The 20,689-nt window shown below is 30.6% G+C and overlaps 1 protein-coding gene across 2 annotated transcripts; it reads left to right on the forward strand.

Moving 5' to 3' along the window:
* The first annotated feature begins 368 nt into the window (after positions 1–368).
* LOC143075203 (lysophospholipase D GDPD1-like) lies at positions 369–19,254 on the forward strand. 2 transcript variants are annotated; one of them, XM_076250549.1, is made up of 10 exons: positions 369–450; positions 8,243–8,285; positions 9,066–9,201; positions 9,686–9,731; positions 11,473–11,594; positions 12,141–12,230; positions 13,115–13,248; positions 14,178–14,240; positions 14,932–14,983; positions 16,192–19,254. In XM_076250549.1, the coding sequence occupies exons 1-10, from the start codon at positions 384–386 to the stop codon at positions 16,336–16,338; spliced, it is 900 nt and encodes a 299-aa protein (XP_076106664.1). In that variant the 5' UTR covers positions 369–383; the 3' UTR covers positions 16,339–19,254. The 2 variants fall into 2 exon arrangements, with proteins under 2 accessions (XP_076106664.1, XP_076106663.1); XM_076250548.1 differs by lacking the exon at positions 369–450 and adding an exon at positions 2,691–2,969.
* The last annotated feature ends 1,435 nt before the right edge of the window (positions 19,255–20,689 follow it).

Raw genomic sequence — 20,689 nt, forward strand, 5'->3', positions numbered from 1 at the left:
TACTCAGTACAGGCAGTCATAATTTAAAAGAGCCGTTAAATACTTAAACAGGTAAAGCTTTCCTGTCATATGTAAAATATAAGTGACTCAACCAGCTCAGTCTGCAGTTCAAATACTAGTACAAAATATTTATAAATGTCTTAATATATAAAAAAACTGCAATAAAGCTGAAATAAATCTACTATGAACGATTAAATAATCCATCAGCATTAGCCTAATCGAGGACAAGGGGAAACAAGATCGAGACATATTATGCATTTATTTAGTTTAAATAAACTATAAAAGTACAGAAAACATGAATATCTAATGTATGTCGACTACAAAGTCTTATATAAACGGAAGACAAGATATCAGTATTGTTAGAATTATTATAATTGAGTCTGATGAGGAGGAACTTTTACCAGATAATTGAGTCTGATGAAGAGGAACCTTTACCAGATAAAAAGAAAAGTAAGTAAAGTAGAGGGGGTGCTCATTTTCGCCATAACTAGTAAGTAAGAATGTGCCAATATATAAACAACATAATAAGATGGAAACTGATTAACAATACATTTGCAATATAGGAAAGGAAAATTGCTCAATTGATAATATTGTTTGGTAAGAATAATTCCAAATGACGTATTCTATCTCGGGTTAAGAAAGGAGACCGGTCACTATTTATGTAGGCCTATTAAGAGTGAGTATACGTGGTTGAATTATTTAATTTGTATAAATGGTATATACATAGTTAAGATCTGACTTGCATGATAAAAAAGGAAACATGTCTGCAGGTATGGTTGTGTAAATATATTAATTTGAGGTTTGCTTGATTGTTATAAAGTTAAACCATAGATTTTGATTCAAAACAGTAAAAGAATAATTGCAGCAGCAGTAGAAACAGTTTGTCTACATTGAAGTATCAACCAGTTGACTCTATCTCTCATACGAACATGACTAAGACATTCTAGGCCAACAAAACTTAAATGATGACCTAATATATTTATCTTTGTAAGTTTAAACCAAGTTTAACCCATATGTTTAGGCAGCAACCATTTGATTTTCTGGGGGGCGGGGGGCTATGGTTTTTTTTTCTGGACAAATTTTTTTTTTCGCCTGCGGCGAAAAACAATCTATTTTTTTCGCGACAAGTCGAAAACAATTTTTTTCTTTCAATTTTAGCATTACATATAGTGGCAGCTGAGGGTGAAACAAATAATTTTTTTTTCTCAGAATCAAAAACAAATTATTTTTTTCTCCAAAAACTGGAAACAAACTTTTTTTTTCAAAAAAAAAACATAGCCCCCCCCCCCTCCCCACAGAAAATCAAATGGTTGCTGCCTTACCAACTCTAGAAAGTAACAGTCGTTTCCAATACATGACGCTGGTTGGAAATGTTCAATTTAGTCCATGTTTATAGACTTCTCTTTTTTGAATTTGCCTTGCAGTTCGATATTTGCCGCGCTTACTTTTCAAGTCTTCTTTCTTATTTATGTTCTAGACCGTATGAGTATTTGGACCATACGCGTACGGTCTGGACCGTATGCGTACTTTTTCAAAATACGCATACGGTCGGACCGTACGCGTACGGTCTGATTAATAATAAGAAGATGGTCAAGTTTATCAGATACAAATGTAAATAACAGATCAACAAATCTTATATCTCAAATTAATATAAAAAGTTCAATTGATATTGAAATGAAAACTTAATATTCTAACTTTTTAAAAAGGTCACGCTAGTTTAATCTGTTAATCTCCTGTAATTAGCATGTCAGAAATACATTATTGAAGACCAGTATGCGCATTGAAATTGAGATTAACGGATGTAAACAAAACGTACAAGGACAATTGTTTTATAATATTTGTGATCTTTAAAAAAAAAAAAAGAATGCATATGCAAGGGAACATGCCTGAACTGCAAACATGTAAATGTAAAATAATTAAAAAAAAAAACATTCCTTGTGGTAGTTAGTGTGAACTTGAACGAAAGTACAAAAATGGGATTCAGATATAGAATAATACAAACATTTAATTTCAACTGTACGCTTATTCACTTACCCATCTGATGTAAAAATAGCATCTTGGAGAACTAAAGCTACAAATGTTTGGTTATTGTTTATTTTTTTTAATTTGACCCATATGATACCAAAACATGTATGGTTAGCTGGACCGTACGAGTATACTCATACGGTCCGACCGTACGCGTATGGTCGGACCGTACGAGTATACGTATACGGTCCGGACCGTACGCGTACGGTCCAAATACTCGTATGGTCTGGAACATTTACACAATTGATCTGGAGTCATAATTTTTCTGTTTGTTATCAGCTTGGCCAGATTATTTTTTTCCCATCAAATTGGGGATCGGAATATTTTCTTAGGAAAATACCTTACCCCTCCTCCCTTTTGAAGTTAAATTGTATTCATATTCAGTCGCTATACTGAGGATTTGATATTCATTTAAAAAATCCTCAAATTAACTAACAAATGCATTTGTTTTCTGTTTTCTTAGAATGTTTAGATTAATGGTCATGTATACTCTGTATCAATCAGATCAAAATCAGATCTTTCGTTTTGTTTCGTAAAATGTGATTGTCGCGGTGCTCCACAAACGGGTGATAGATTATTTTTCCTTTTAAGTTCCGTAAAAATCACATAACCGTAATCATTTCGTATTTTACTTTATTATTAACTCTTTCTTGTGGAGGACAGAAATGACATTTCTATTTTTAACATATGATTCGTTTTCCCTCTGTAGTCAATATTTAGAACAAACGATGTCATTACAAAGTCCAAGAAGAAGAGTGGCAGTTGTTTTATCTCAAAATTCATTTTCTGATAACAAATGTTGATAGAAATTATCATAACCATGTCGGTGTTAGCAGTGATTGGTGGTTACATAGTAACCTCAGTGTTGTTACTGAAATTTCCTCACATCTTACACAGGAAGAAGAACATAAAATTTAAACCTGTTCATATAAGCCATCGAGGGGGTATGAATTTTTTTATTTCTTATCTTGAATATTCACTTTTAGTATGTTCTGTACAAACAATGTTACTATTAAACAATCATATTTCTTCTAACCTAAAAAATCTTCTCTTTTTCCAAAAATCTATTGATACTGGTAAAATCCCAAATGATTGGAAGCAGGCTAATGTTGTACCTATATTTAAAAAAGGTGACAAGCATAACGCTATTAATTATAGACCAGTTTCATTAACTGCAATATGTTGCAAAATTTTAGAACATATTTTAACAAGCAACATAAGGAAACACCTTGCAATTAATAACATATTAAATGATAGTCAGCATGGGTTTAGAAGCAAAAGGTCTTGTGAGACCCAACTTATTATCAGCATACAAGACCTTGCTAAATCATTGGGTTATGGTAACCAAATAGATGTCATACTTTTAGATTTTTCTAAAGCTTTCGATAAAGTCCCCCATAAAAGATTAGCCCAGAAATTAGAATTTTATGGTATAAGAAATCAAAATTTAAATTGGATAAATGACTTTTTAGCTGACAGGCAACAGCAAGTACTACTAAACGGTGTAAAATCTTCAAAATTAGCAGTTGATTCTGGTGTCCCTCAGGGAACAGTTTTAGGCCCAACATTATTTTTACTCTTTATAAATGACCTACCCGAACATGTAACTTGTAATGCAAGACCTTTTTGCAGATGACTGTTTATTGTATAGAAATGTAAATAATAGTTCTGATGCACAATTACTTCAAAAAGATTTGTCTAGTTTAGTAAAATGGGAAGAGGATTGGCAAATGAATTTTAATCCTGAGAAGTGTTATGTTATTCATATTTCTAAAAAAAGTAAACCTTCCACTTTTGATTATATATTGCATAATCATATTTTAGAAGCAGTAAAAGACAGTAAATATTTAGGTGTAACTATAAGCCATGATCTTGATTGGGGAACACATATAAACAATATTACTTGTAAGGCAAATAAAACCTTAGGTTTTCTTCGTAGGAACTTAAAAAACTGCACACGTAAGGTTAAAAACCTTACGTACACATCACTTGTCCGTCCGGTCGTCGAATACTCTTCTCCTGTCTGGGATCCGTACAAAAAACAACACATCACTCAGGTTGAGCAGGTACAGCGTAAGGCAGCCAGGTTTGTCTTCAATGATTATAAAGACAGATCACCTGGAGCAGTTTCAAATTTAATAAAATCGTTGGAATGGGAAAATTTAGAATTAAGAAGGAAAAAGGCAAGATTAACTATGCTGTATAAAATAAATTGGGGGTTAGTTGAAGTTCCTAAGGACAACTTAACAATATCTGATAGACGCACTAGGGGGAAACATAAATTTAGGCAAATATCAACAAATAAAGATTTCTATAAATTTTCATTTTATCCTCGAACTATTTCGGACTGGAACTCACTACCTGAAGCAATAGGTATGTCAGACACCCTGGAATCCTTCAAAAGTGGCATATCCACTCTAACATTTGAAGGATCCACAGCAACTTATTAAACTTTAAAGCCACTGTACATAATGTATATATGTTATTGATAACGATTTTTCTTGTCATATTATTTTTAAATTAAGTCCATATGTACATAGCACACAAGTTCCGGGAAGTTTTACACTCCTACCTAGGAGTCTACTCCCGTATTCGGAAGAAGATCTAAAAAAAAAACAAGAAAAGATAAGATTGATAGATTGGTGATTGCTTTATGAAGCATCAGCACCACAAGAAGGTAGTATTGCAGCGACAAAAATAACAAAATGTGGTATGATTGTAAATAACACAGCCATCGAACAGAGTACAAATGATTTGGTTGTTCAAAACTATCCATAAAGGTCATCATTGTATGGCCTATACTATAGTTGCTGACCACAGGTGAGGAGGGGGGTAGGAGGGGTCCTGATCCCGAAATCCTGGGGTTAAAGACATGAAATGCTGAGGTCCCGAGTTTGAATAAATTTAAATCCTGAATTTCAAAAAAGAATCTGAGCGTCTTTTTACTACAGAACACTCAAAATATACCACAAAACATAAAAACAAACAACAAAAGAACTTAAATATGCAACATTACATTAAAATAACTTAAAAACAAGAATGTGTCCAAAGTACACGGATGCCCCACTTGCACTATCATTTTTCATGTTCAATGGACCGTGAAATTGGGTAAAAAATCTAATTTGGCATTAAAATTATAAAGATCATATCATATGGAACATGTGTACTAAGTTTCAAGTTGATTGGACTTCAACTTCATCAAAAACTACCTTGACCAAAAACTTTAACCTGAAACTCCCACTTTCATTTATTATGTTCAGTGAACCGTGAAATTAGGGTCAAAAGACTAATTTGGCTTTAAAATTAAAAAGATCATATCATAAGCAACAAGTGTACTAAGTTTCAAGTTGATTGGACTTCAGCTTCATCAAAAACTACCTTGACCAAAAACTTTAACCTGAACGGACGGACGGACATACAGACGGAAGCACAGATGGACTCACAAACGAACGGAGGCACAGACCAGAAAACATGATGCCCCTCTACTATCGTAGGTGGGGCCATAAAAAAATGCATGAAATAATTTTAATTAGATGGTAAATCTAAATTTCATCACAAATCGCAAACCGCATATCAGCGCAATTTGTTTTTAATTTTTTTTTTATTGATTAATTGTGACCTTTATATATTATTTCAGTTATTAATAAAACAAATCATATTAAGGTAGCACAATACAAAGATTTTTCATCCCCAATCAGACATCTTTAAACTGATGTAATTCCACTTATCTTTCTTTAAATTTTATAAATGAGGTACCAAAAGAAAGAAGAAGGATTAATCTTTCAAATTGTGATAATTTCATTATGACATAATTATTACATCATTAATTGTTATGTAATTAGTTGCCATATTGTGATGTCTATACTTGAATGAATTTAGCTTCTTTGTTATTCATACATGTAGCATCCCAAAATGTTTTATAGATTCTTGCACAACACAGTTTGTCCTCCAAAACTGTGTCTCAGATTTTTCCTATTGTATTTCATTCTCTCATAAATCTTCAATGAAGTTTGCAAAATCAATTCATAAGAGTCCACTAAATTCAATTGGGTATAAAATTTGTTCTACTGATGTTTTTGGAAATCTGAGACACAGTTTTGGAGGTCAAGCTGTGTTGTACAAGAATATATGAAATATTTTGGGATGCTATGAAGAACAAAGAAGCTAAATTCATTCAAGTGTGGACATCACAATATAGCAACTAATTACATAATAATTATGTCATAATGAAATTATCACAATTTGAAAGATTAATCTTTCTTCTTTCTTTTGGTACCTCATTTATAAAATATAAAGAAGGATGAAATGAATTACATCAGTTTAAAGTTGTCTGATTGGGAGTGACAAAATCTTTGTATTGTGCTACCTTAAATTAAAGTTTAAAATATCAAATATATCTACATTGAACACGCCGAACAGAAAAAGAAAGTCTATAACATGACAACTCCGCAAACCACCGTCATCAACACCTCATATATATTTTTTATTCATTTTCTTCTTATTATTATATATAAAATAGTTATACCAATAATAAGACAAGAGACAAATATCAAAATCTAACCAACGGAAAGAGATCGAGGACTTTGACTTATATTATGAATATATTTAAATTTTATTTGAAATGCATAAAGTTCCTTTAGCACGATTTTAATCAATTATCATGCATATCTTTGAATGAGTCTTGTTTTTTACATCTTTTTGAAAATATTGATGGTCCTTAAAAGGACCTTTGTAAAATCCATCAAGTTGATGTATTACTCTAATTTTTCTTCATCCTCATCGCTGCTCAATTCTGGTAGGTTGTTGAGGGCGTCTTCCATTTGCCTGTCCTCCAATTGGTCAATTTCGTCAACCACCTTTAATTTTCTATACTGGTCACTTAGAAAATTGGTTTCATCTGACAATCTCTCCAATTCTAACATGCACTCAATTTGTTCATTGCGATCTGCAATCGTTGCCATGTTATCAAACAGTTTGTAAATTCTTCATTCAATAGATAAATGTATGTGGTTTTCTCGATGATTGGTCTTACATTATTTTTTAGTCTGGACCCATTAAAGGCCAAGTCAATTGGGGGCGTAATGACAATGAGTCGACACTAGATTGAAAATTTTAATTTATTTGAATAATAAAAGTTATATGATAGACATTTGATAGACATAATCAGCAATAACAACAACTACAATGTCTGAATTGTTACTATTTAGGAGTTCTGTGGCATATTTTAAGTGTTCTGTGGTATATTTTAAGGGTTCTGTGGTATTATGTGGTATTATGTGGTGTTCTGTGGTATTCTGTGGTCTTCTGTGGTAAAAAGACGCTCCCAAAAAGAATTTCAAGATCCAGAAAGGGTCAATTCTGGAAATCCCGAGCTTAAAAACACCCGATCCCGGAATCCTGATAAAGGTCCTATTTGGTATTCCCCCTCACAGGTGACCAGTGACCCTGATTTTCATAACTAAACTGACTATGCAGTCCATCTTAATGTTTAACTGTGTACATGCTATATCTGTTTGGTTGTGCTCGGTGTGTAAATATACATTGTACACTCACATTGGTTTTAAATGGGACATAAAAAGGTATTCCAATAATCGCTATGTTGTAACTTGAAAGAAAAATAACACTATTACATTTGAGATTAATTTTATGCATTGTGTTCAATGATACATATGTAAATATTGAGATGTCAGATGGGAGGAACAAATATTAAGAATTTAGATGACTTTTCTCCTATAGTAATAATGAAAAAAACATTACTTTGCCAGAGTTTTTCCTTATTTGTTTGTTTGTTTACTAGTTAATGTGGTCAGTGGATATACCGGTACACATACTTGCCAACTGTCACTATTTGTGGGGAATTTCCCAATTAGAAATTTGACAGAGCAATACTGTCCACAATTTAAAACAAACAACTAACAAATGATTAATTTTACAATGGCTTTATAGTTGTAAAGGTGTGAAGAATTAAAAAACAACATTAAAATACATTTATTACAATGAACTGGCTTCATCATATCAAATATCAAAGCTGTAAAATCATCAATAGTTGTAGAGTTCACCGAATCTAGATGATCATGTATAATATTAATAATGATATACACATGTATGAGTTTACAGAATTAAGTCTTTTGTATTATCCAGAATTAGATACTATAGATAAACCATTTGTAGTTTGCCATGTACATGTACTCTAATGAATTTGTCATTTTTATAACAGGAGCCGGAGAACACATAGAGAATACAATGACAGCATTTAAACAGTAAGTTTGTAGAAAACTGTTGTATCATAAAACTCTTAAAGACAATCGCCTATATGCAGTCTTCACGATGAACTGCTAAATCTACAGGCCCTGGGCTCAATTTTTGAAAATTTTTAGTTAGATTCTGTTGGCCTGTAGATATGATTTTTACAGGCCCGAGAGCAATTTGACAAACCTGGGCTGCCTGGGCTGCCACTCAGCGTGAAGACTGTATATGTTTGACAGCTACATGTATATGTCAATTCTTTTTATTTGTGTTGTAAGGTTGCTGTCTAATTGATGTGTAAAACATGTATCTCTTTATCTACAATTAGAGATGTCATAATAGAAAAATTAAGGATCCATGACATAATATTAGTACATGCACAGCTAAAAACACTCAAAAAGAAAAAGAGCAGCGCTTGTTTTGCTGTTCTTCATCTCAAAGTCACAGTGTGGCCTACAACACTGAGCAAAAACAACCTGTCACCTCACTGCAAGTTTACGAATTAGCCAAACAAATCTGATAATTGCTCAATTGAGTATAGTCTGATGAGAAAAAAGGTGTATGTATCTATTCCTTTCTATGGCTGTTTAATATTTTCTTTTCACCTAGCAGGAATGTTAGTCTTATTTGGAGGTAGGTTAAAATTCTCAAAATAGTCAAAATAAAATAGATTAGGAAACGTTAAAATTCCTTCTTGGTTCAATGAATTGTTAAATTATATATGTATTGGAGACTTAAATGTTTAAATTTATAAGTAAGGATGAAATGTAACTGTCCTTTTTACAATATTTCAGTGCTGCTTCTATTGGAACAGAGATGTTAGAAATTGACTGTCACATTACCAAAGATGGTCAGGTGGTTGTATCACATGACAGTAGTCTGAAAAGATCATGCGAAACAGAGGGTCAAGTGTCAGATTTTAAGTATGAGGTTAGTTATATTTTTGGGCCTATAGGAATTCTTAAGAACTATGTAAAAAAATAAGCGGGTTTGGTATGATTGCAAATCAGATTACTATCCACCAGAGTTTATATGACTAAGATATGACAACGATAAAGACCCATACTGTATAGTCAGCTATTAAGGGCACCAACACAGAAATTGTTATGAATGTGTAACAATTTAAATGAGAAAACTGATGACCTAATTTATAGCAATACAATTTATGGAAAACAAATATGACAGTCATGAACCAATGACAACCACTGAATTACAGTCTCCTAACTTTTGGAGGACACACAAAGAAACAGGCAAGGGTAAACATGTTTTTTAGGACTGAACACTCCCTAACCTGGAACATTGGTGTAATAGCACAACATAAGAACAGGCTGTAAAAATCAGTTACTAATTGCTGAACTCTAGAGCTCAGTTAGTTAATGTTTTATTTATAATGTCTGATTTAATATTTTTTAAGGAACTGCCACTCCTAAGTCAAGAACACAGATTAGATTTCTATCAAAGTAAGTATACATGAGTTTAATTTATCTTTATCTTTACATAATTTATGTAGATAATCAATAAAATATTACAGTTATTTGGGTATTATAATGTATTATTAAAAACAAAGTCAATTAGGAACAGGTCACATTTTGTGATGCAGTTCAAGCTTGTCTTATTTAAACATGTTCCAATTCCTAGATACTTGACATATATGTCAGAGGTGGAAATACAAAAGTAGAAATTAGCCAACTTGTTAGTTATTAATCTTGGAATAGGTCATGAAATGTCAACTGTAAAAAGTTCCAGATCTCAGTAAGCAAACTGACCAAACCGCTTCATTTTAACTTAAATCAGAGCTCTGCAATTATTAAAAAAAAATTCTGTTTCAAACATAATGATTTTCTCAGTATTATATTTAATGGATTGCTTGTTGGTTGTTTAACAACACATTTTAAGTAAGTGAACATGATTGTATAAGCCAGATCCTATATATATGTTAATTCTCCTGAATACTCCAATGGGTGTGCTAACTTTTGTTTTTGATATATAGAGTTTTAATATTAGGGCAAAAGAGAATTTTTTTTTTCAAAATTAGCAGAAAATATCCCCATTTTTGTTGGGACCTTCTACTTTAGTCGAAAAAGCGAGACATAGTGATCCTACATTCCATTGTCGGCGTCTGTGTTGTCAACAAAAATTCACTCTGTGGTTAAAATTTCTGAAATTTTAATAACTTTCTTAAATTATCAGGGATTTCTACCAAACTTGGACAGAAGTTTGTTTTAAAATGATCATGAGATAGTATCCAGAAATAAATTTTGTAAAAATTAAAAACCTGTTTATCCATATTTTACTTATAGATGAAATTAGTTTTTCTGTCAGTTTACATTACATTCACTCTGTGTTTAAAGTTTTTGAAATTTAAATAACTTTTTAAACCTTCCTGGGTTTCTACTAAACATGAACAGAAGCTTGTTTCTGATCATAAGATAGTATCCAGAAATAAATTTTGTAAAAAATTCAAGAAAAATTCTGTTTATCCATATTTTGCTTATAAATGGACTTAGTTTTTCTATCAGTTAACATTAGGGCTATTCCAGAAAAAAATGTATGGGGGCGTTGGAAGGCACATTGTATTAATAATACATGGGTGATGGGTATCAGAGCAACTTTTCACACTATAATGCACTATAATTCTCAATTACGATTGTCGGGGTGGCGGGTGCTGAAAAAACCTGCCTTCCAACCCCCCATACATTTTTTTCTGGAATAGCCCTTACATTCACTGTGTGGTTAATTTTTTAAAAATTTTAATAACTTTCTTAAACTATCCTGGAATTGTACCAAACTTAGACAGTAGCTTGTTTATGATCAAAAACTAGTAGCTAGAAGAAAATTTTGTAAAAATATATTTCCTGTTTTTCTGTATATTGCTTTATTATGTACATAGTTTTCTTCCAGTTAACATTAAGTACAAACTGCAGTTAAAGTTCCTAAAACATTTATTAGCTTCATATAGTAGGCCAGAGACTGGGTTCCATGGAACCCTTACAATTTTTTTTCTTGTTGATTGAACATTCATGTAAGCACCAATTGCTTTCTTCAATGAAAACAGAGCCAATTACTTATTCATAAAAATATTTGTTACTATAAAGTTTGTAAGGTACATGTATATGATTTGAAGGTAAAATACTTGTCTGTTGGTGAGCTGTTCATTTGTTTGCATTAATCAGATATATTGATGACACTTTACTTTTCCAGCATTTACACTGAAGGGTGGAGAGGACAGAAAAATACCATTATTACGGGAAGTGTTTGAGGAGTTTCCTAACATGCCTATTAATATAGATATCAAAATAGATGATGATGAACTTATAGAAAAGGTAAAAACTAAACCATATTTTTAAAGAGCCGGTTCAATACATAGTTGATGGAGACGAGGAGGGGATATTTTGATGTTTATATGAGGATTGTATATGTGTGGTGTGTGTTTATTATAATATGAAGAATAAATCTTGATGATATATTTCAGAATTTCCATCAAGACTCAATTAACCACAGATATTTGCATCTTAAAAAAAATTAAAATGTAAAATATTCAGAGTCAAGTGCCTGTTCTATTAACATTGAATTACAATTTTCCTTGTCAAGTTAAAAATAATCTATTACATTGTAATTTCTAACAACCTAATTGAATTGTTTGACACTTACAACATGTGGTACACTTTGTCAGTGCAACTATGACTATGTTGACAGTTTTGATACACAGTCAAATTAATGTTTCCTTTTTTTTTTTAAATAATACAGATATTACAATGTTATTTTTGTTCATACAAGTGCAAGAGTTTCAGTCCTTTAAAATTTTCTCTATAAATAAATATAAGAAATCAAATTAACCAATTTATAGAGTTCTATCATATATATTTCAGGTTAATAATTTGATAAAAGAATATAAGCGAGAACATTTAATAGCCTGGGGAAACAGGAGTAGTAAAGTGACAGACAAATTATACAGAATTGTAAGTACAAATAGTGCAAATTTAATGATTCTTAATATTGTGGAAACGGGAACCTGATGTGATGTAATTGGTATCTATACAATGATTGATTGATTGTTTGTTGATTAATGTCCAGTGTCAATTATTTTATTTGTCAATGAATGGCATATTCTTTTCCAATATATCTGAAACAAAAATATTCTGTGATAAAACTGTAAAAGAATATGACATTAAGGTGCAAATAGACTGTAAAACTGTGGATGTAGTGTAAACAATAAACAGTACAAAATGTGAAAAAAATAACATATAAATATGTAGGACTGGAGGCGGAATTAGAGGTTGGGGCAGCCCCCCCCCCCCCCCTTTTCTGGGAAAAATTTGGTTGATTGTATATGGAATCACTGAAGCATGACTGGAGCAGGCCCCCTCTTAGGCAGTCAGTGGCCCCTATTTATGAAAAATTCTTGATCCGCCTCTGAGGAAAAACAGTTTTCAAAAATAAGAACTAACAAAACCAGCAAACCACTTCATTCAGCACAATGATGAAAATTTCAAAATTCACTGCAATAGATAGAGTATTTGGCATAGTAAATTATCAAACCAATGAAGGCTTTTGGGTTAAAAAACAATTTAGAGCCTGATGTACTAAACACTATATATGAATGATAGTAAAAAGCAATAATTAAGAAAAAAAAGCGATGTCAAATGAACGTCATAGAAGATATTGAAATGTAATGTATCAAAGCAATGTAATTGTTGTTTTAATATTGTATTTTATACCAATGAAGATGGTCGCAATGGTGAAAACATATTGCTACTTGTGTTATCTTGATACTTGTGTTACAGTTTTTATTATATTTTATATATATATTAACACAAAGTATCTAATAATTTCTTTTTTTCAGAATCCAGATATTCCATTAATTTTCTCCATGCAGAGAGTAATAATGCTGCTTGTATTATTTTACACTGGGTTATTGCCCTTTGTACCAATCAAAGAATCATTACTAGAGGTTGTCATGCCCAGTATAGTGTTTGAGTGAGTATGGACTGACAAACAGTATAAAATTGAGAATGGAAATGGGGAATATGTCAAAGAGACAACAACCCGACAATAGAGCAGACAACAGCTGAATGCCACCAATGGATATTCAAAACACTGAGAAAATCCTCACCTTGAGGTGTCCTCAGCTGGCCCCTAATTAAAAATGTGTACCAGTTCAGTGAAAGTGAATGTCATACTAAACGCCAAAACATATAAATGATCAATTTTTTTTTAAATACCAGACTTACAAAAGCCAGAGGCTCCTGTCTTGGGACATGTGCAAAAAAAGCAAAGAAATATAAAGTCTTTATGCCGAAAGTCTCAAGAATTAAAGTTAATATTTATTATTTCTCTACTAAACTTTTTTATAGATTTTCTTATTGCACTCTATTGATAGTTTCTTGTGTGCAAATTCTTATTTATACCCATAAAATAGTTATGTATTTTATTAAATCATATATGTATATATTGGTATTTATCAATTTTTGTGGATTGCTGAAAAGTTGTAATTTTAAGATTTTGAGAAATTCTTCATACAAAATTGATACTAAACAAAAGTTATTTAAGGAATGACTGTAATATTTTTGTGTCTGAAGCAATCAAGAAATTACATAAAAAATTCGGTGCACACTGAATAACCCATGTAGCACGTTAATATAAAGTGTGCACCTCTTTGTTTTTATGTTGTTTTGAATAGACAGAAGATAAAAAAAACTACTCTCATTCCTTATGATTTAATTCTAAATTTGATTTAAAGCCTGGCAGCCAATCAGAAGATGAATTACATCCAAAATTTAATTATGTTTTGTTAAACACATAAATTTGTGGTTCACCTAAACTGAAGAAATATATCATATATGACAAGTAGTAACAAAAGATTAATATAAAATTCACCGTTTCTAGTTATCATGTTCTTATTTCAGCGACAGAAAGATTCCTGTGAAATTCAGTAGAGCCATGACATGTTTATTACGTACAGCTGATGTGTAAGTTGCATTACTTAAGTATAGTCTATAGGAAATAGTATGTGTCTGAAAAAAGCAATTAATTATTTACCCCTCACTCTAGGAATGGGGAATTTATAATAATCCCCCTGACTGTCTGTCTGTTCATACATTTGTCCTTTTTTTCATCAAGTTTTTGGTCACACTTTTCTCAGAAACTGCTATTTTAAAACGAAAAAAAAAAATCATATTTGGTAATTGGGGAAAATAAATCAATTATAATCTAGAAGTGTTTTAAGGTCAACAAAAGATATTAGAATGACAAATAATATCTAATAAAAAAGAGGTACAAAAGACACTAGAGAGACATTCAAACTTGTAGATCAAAAGAAAACTGACTGTGCCATTGCTTATAAAGAAAAAAACAAACAGACAAATAATAGTACAGATGATAAAACATAGAAAACTAGACTAAGCAACACGAACCTCACCAAAAACTGGGGTTGAATTAATACAAAATATTCAAGTTGGTTAATGGATTAGACATCTTGATTTACAGACGAGTGGAATAAAAATATTCAAAGTCAAATTGTTTTACTATTCTGTTATTCTTCATGTTCTTCACTTCTCAAATTTATTTAATGTCATGGGGAAAAGCCAGGCTGTTTTGTTGTCTTTGCCTTCCCAAGAGGATATTTCAAGCAGATAGATAATTTATATTAATTGATTACAGATTACTAATGAGTCCAGTATTATTTAATCATTTAAGAAGAAGAGGCATGCAGGTTAGTATTATAATTTAAGATTTTGAAACAATTTTGTTCTTTCATGTTATTGCCTTCATCAGAAAAGTACAGATATCATATCTTAAAGTATAGTATAAGTAAAGATATTTAAGAGGAACATATACTTGTAAGAAAACATTTAATACACCTGAAGAGATAAAAAAAACTCATTAAATTATTTTTCTTATCTTGAATTTAACATTATTCAGTAAAAATCAATGTTTAGAGAAAATCAAAGCATTGTACCTCAAAGAAGTGCCTATCTAAAATCATGTCACCTGTATATTATTGATCCTACTCAAGACCATATGCAGAGATGAGAAAACACAGGAAAAACTTGCAAATCCACTTCAAACATATAAATCAAGATAAAAATAATTAGAGAATCACTGAAACTCCAAATGGTACAATGCCTATGTAAAATGTGCTAGCTGTTAGCCATATTGTTTTTAATTGTGTCACTATTAACTAGGTATCCCATGCAACTAAACACACAGCAGTTATATATATATATATATTTCTACTTTAAAATTTGTCATTTGACATGTTTGATAAAAAAACAAAGTGATTTTAAACATGTATGTATACATATTGTTGCTAAACTCTAATTATGCAAGTGGACCTGTATGCATAAAACTACATAAGTTAAGGATGTACTTAGGTGAGGTAAGGTAAAAATTAAGAAATTAAGAAATTAAAATTGATACTATAAGCTGGTAGAGCGTCAATTAAGGATAAAGATAAGCTAACAATATTGATAGGTCATGGACCTCCTTTTCGAGATATTTGAGATATAAAATATGGCGGGAAAAGGCTGACTCAGACTTTTACCTTATATTTGCATTGGTATTATTTGGGTCTCAAAACACAAGAAAGAAAATCAAGAATCTTCTAAAATTTTGGTAAATGACCTTTCATGAGCTATAAAGTCTTATATGAAAAAAAAAAATGGGTGTTATGGGGCAAAATATTTTACATTGTATTGTATGGAAAAACACCAAGGAGTCTGAACATTTGACACCAATTCCAAAACCTCACCTAAGTACATCCTTAAGATTTGTTCCAAACTAACAGATTTTACTACATGTCTAATGGTAAATTTGTACTACGATTGCATTAATTAACTTTAGTGGTTTAATGCATATGGGCCCTGATTACTTGCAAGTAATGCTTACAATTTTAGTCATACTATATTATTTATTTTACAGACATATTTGTGGGTTTTAAATGATGAGGAGGAATACACCAGGGCTTTCAGACTGGGAGCTGATGGTGTGATGACAGACTTTCCAACAAAACTTAAAGAATATTTAGACAGTCACCCTGAATATAAAACTCAGAAGTCAGATGTATAACATAGGGCTATATAAGAATCAAATACTTTGTTTATATCAAATGATATTTGCTTGAACCTAAAACACTTTAAATTTGGTGTAGTAAACAATATTTTGCTTGAACAAATAGGAATTTGTGGAACCAAACTATTTTTTTCTTGAGACGAAATGTCTTTGATATACTGAACAATATTTTGCTTGAACCAAATTTTCTTTGTTGTAGTAATTTGTAAAGACACATTACATTTCATCATGATATTTTTTAACAATATTTTACATGTATATATAATGCATGTCTAAAATATTCATGTAAGCATAGTTTAAACGTTGCATTTGATAATTATCTAATTTATTTATTTTAATGTTTTGTCATCTAGTTTGAATTTGTCTGGTCTGAAAACAGCAATTGTAAATAGTCTATGGACTGGGGCTAATGTGCTAGATATTGCTTGATCAGAACATGGAAGTTTTACGATTAGAAGATCATTATATTGTAAGGGGAGGGAATTTGTTCCTATTAACTTGCCAATACATCAAGGGGTATTTTGACATCTCAAAAATGAAATCATTTGAATTAAACATAATATGAATAAAGAAATTATAAAAAATTAAAATTAAATTTTACTTTAAAAATATTAAAAAGTGTGCTTGTCACAATATTGAAAATAATTCTTATTACAAACAATGTATACAATGTCTAAATATTAGCAATATTTTGCTAATTATATAAAATACATGTAATAGTGGCATTGCCTCTGGACACTTTAATCTGATTACTTGCTGTTTGTTTTTACAGCTGTTAATTTTTATTTCTATAATCCTTTTGTGTGTACTTATTTGACAAAATGATCCTATGCAGTGATTTAAAATTCTAAATGATTTGTCTATTTAAAGAAAGATGTTTCACAGTGACACATTTTTTTGCTTTTGTTTAACAAGGTGATTAATTACTTATCAATCTATTTAGTTAAGAGATCTTTCTTAAAAACTGAACAACACTAACATATGATTCTCACATTTTTTTAAATTATAGACTATAATTAGACTATTCAAAAAAAAATCTGTAGGTCAAATAAATGATATAAAAACTTCGGAATAAATTACAAGCTTCATATATTAAAAAAAGTATGTGATATCAATATTTGAAAAATACATATAATTTTACAATTTATATTATTAAACACAAATCCTTATCTGGCACACCATAAAAGTACATGTAATTGAAATGTAATTCAAAAGTAATTGAGCACTACATGCTTTATTCAATGTAATTAATTAAATTACCATTACATGTAATTAAAAAAAATGCTCAATTACACATTACATTCAATTACATGGAAAATTGTAATGCATTACACTTAATTACCATTACATTTTAAATTACCCCATCCCTGCTGTTGTGCCAAACAATGTTTTTCTTATATCATCTTTGTTGTAGCATATGATATAAAGCTTCACTGTTGCACCAAGTATTATTTTGCTTGAACCTAATTTCTCTGTATTACCAAACAATATTTTGCTTGAAACAAAACTTCTTTGTTGCAGAAAACCATAGTAAGTTTGACCATAAATTTCTTTACTGTACTGACCAATATTTATATTGAACCAAAGTTTTTATCTTTAATATGTTATTTTTGTATCTAGCCAAATTTAAAAACATCCTTTTATGCTCTTCGTGAACAAAGTGATAGCTCTACATTGTATTGCCATTGGATACTTCTGCAAGGTGTTTTTCCATTATTACCCTACAATGATTTTTCAATTATTTTCATAAAACATTTAGCCAATCAAAACCAAGTCTGACCACAATTATGATATCAAAATTTAGCAGTGATCAAAATTTTCATTGCATGTTAACTTTGTATGGGACCAAATTACAAAATATTTTTTTTTATGATTTCCTCTTTCAAAGGACTATTATCAAATTTCAAGCCCCTGCAGTTTTGCCATGGTTGCCCTGCAATGTTTTTCAGATATTACTCTTAAACCATTCAGCCAATCAAATCCATGTTATCAAAATTAAAATGTTGCATGATAAATGAGAATTTTGTTGTTTTTTTTCCATCAAATTTATTATTTAGTTTAAAAAGTAAAGTATTTCAATGCATTGATTCAATCTTAAGAAGATTAGTTTGAAGCGAAAAAGATAAAATAAAACCTTTAAAAAGGATTTGAACCAATAAATCATGAAATTTAATCTCTGAAAATATAAACAACTTTTACATTAAGGAGTTTTACTTAATAATAAGAGAATTAATCTGGATATGTAAACAACTTTTACATTAAGGAGTTTTACTTAATGATAAGAGAATTAATCTGGATATATTCTTATTTTTATCATGTACTATGTGATGCTATGTCACAGTTACAACTGTATGTCAATTATGATGTCTGCATTTGATAAAAGATTTTTTTTTTATATAATTTGTCACCATTACCACATCAGCATTAAACAGTTTTCTTCTATATCTGTAGAAATCCAAAAAGGGTACATTACACACATTATATTGTCATGTGTACTATTGTTTGTCTTTTTCATTTTTAGCCATGACGATGTCAGTTTATTTTAGATTTCTGAGTTTGACTGTCCCTTTGGTATCTTTCGTCCCTCTTTTATAGTATTTTAGTGAATGAACCATTTACAGTATTGACAGTATTGAAATTTATCTATATCAATAATTTTGATTGATGCTTGAAATAATATTTGTTTATGGCTTATTACCACATTGTCATAAAACATACTTCAACCACCTTAATAGCTGAACATTGTATATATTATGGTACATCCTCCTGACATGAGCCTGTTATACATATTATCTACAATAGCCCACCTAAACCAATATTGACCATACAAAACTTTTGTCATTGTTGTTTTTATAGTATATTGTTATTTATTTATTTATTGATATTGTACAAAAATAAAATTAAAATGAAGAATGTGTTTATTACTTAAAATACTAACAATTCATTATAATTTGTAGAGCACTTATTTTCTTGGATTCCTTTAATACATGTATGTCAATTACCAACAATTGAAGTATCATAATTTTGCTTTTTCCTCAATCCTCAAACGTTGAAATTGACAAAAATAAAATGAATTGAATATAGGTAATTATAAAATTTGATACACGATAAGTATACACATGGATTATAATGATACATTTGGTTCAATGCATAAGATGAATACTTTAGCTGTTCCTCTGCTTATAGTTTTGTTTATCAATAGTCAGAGAAATTAGAGTTGGCAGGATAAAAATTGGAATACAATTAAAAACAAAAAATTGCTCATAAAATTTCATAATTTATAACTGTTTAACAAAAAACATTGCTACTTTATTGTCACCCATGTTTGTGAAAACGATTTCATCATTAACTTTATATTCATCATATCTAACAGTGTACAAATTTTCAAATTCAAATTTCTCAAAGATTTTCTGTGATATATTGGAAGTACAGTCTGCAGCAATACACACTGGGGTAATTCCTAGTTCTCTACAAAATGTCAGTGACGCCTGCATTAATTTAGAGGCTATTCCACGTCTCTGGTAATTTTTATCTGTCGACAAATGAAGAAAATGAACTGCTTTTTTAACACCAAAATGTTTAAATACGTTCTTTTCCTCCCATTTGTGTGCCAGAAAAGTTCTGATCTTTTTCAGATATTCATTTTGCAGTATTGCTGTGTCGTCTGCCACATTTACTGTTACTAAACACATGGTCAAACATCCTATGATATTGCCTGTTGAGTTAGACACCATCAAGATAGACAGATTGTCTTTTAAACGGTATGCAGTCCTTCTAGTCGTATCTTCACAAACATGTAGTCCTAAAGATTTGCATAAGGGTTCATCTATCCAAAAAGTTTCTTTCAAAAATGAGATAAGACTATCCATGCGTTCTTCTGAGGATAATTCTAAATGCATACCAGAGAGATGTAATAAATCGCTAATTCCTTTTAAAACCTATGGAAAAGAAAGAAATTAGTAATTCTTATTTTTCATATTTGGAAATGTTCGCAGTTTATTCTAAGGTATATATCAGAAAGTGGTTAAGGGGTTTATTATTTTTTTGAAAAACCATATGGTACGTATAATAGTTATTCGTCTGCTTTAGAGATCAATTATTTAAAATATAAAACTAGCATTCAAATAGATGTTCTAAAGGAAAGCCAGGATTGTACAGTTACAAATCCTTGAGAAAGGTTATACTTTCCTGTGTTTTTGTAATGACTTATGTCCGTCAGTGTCATTAGTTATAATGCCAGTGAGTGCAATTAGTTGTAATTTATGTGGGTGTCGGTAGTTTTTACCATGAGAGCTGTTAGTTATTATGCCCGTGGTTGCTTTTAATTTCAATGTTTGTGGGTGCCATA

The sequence above is a fragment of the Mytilus galloprovincialis genome, chromosome 5, assembly GCF_965363235.1.
Source record: "Mytilus galloprovincialis chromosome 5, xbMytGall1.hap1.1, whole genome shotgun sequence".
NCBI lineage: Eukaryota > Metazoa > Mollusca > Bivalvia > Mytilida > Mytilidae > Mytilus > Mytilus galloprovincialis.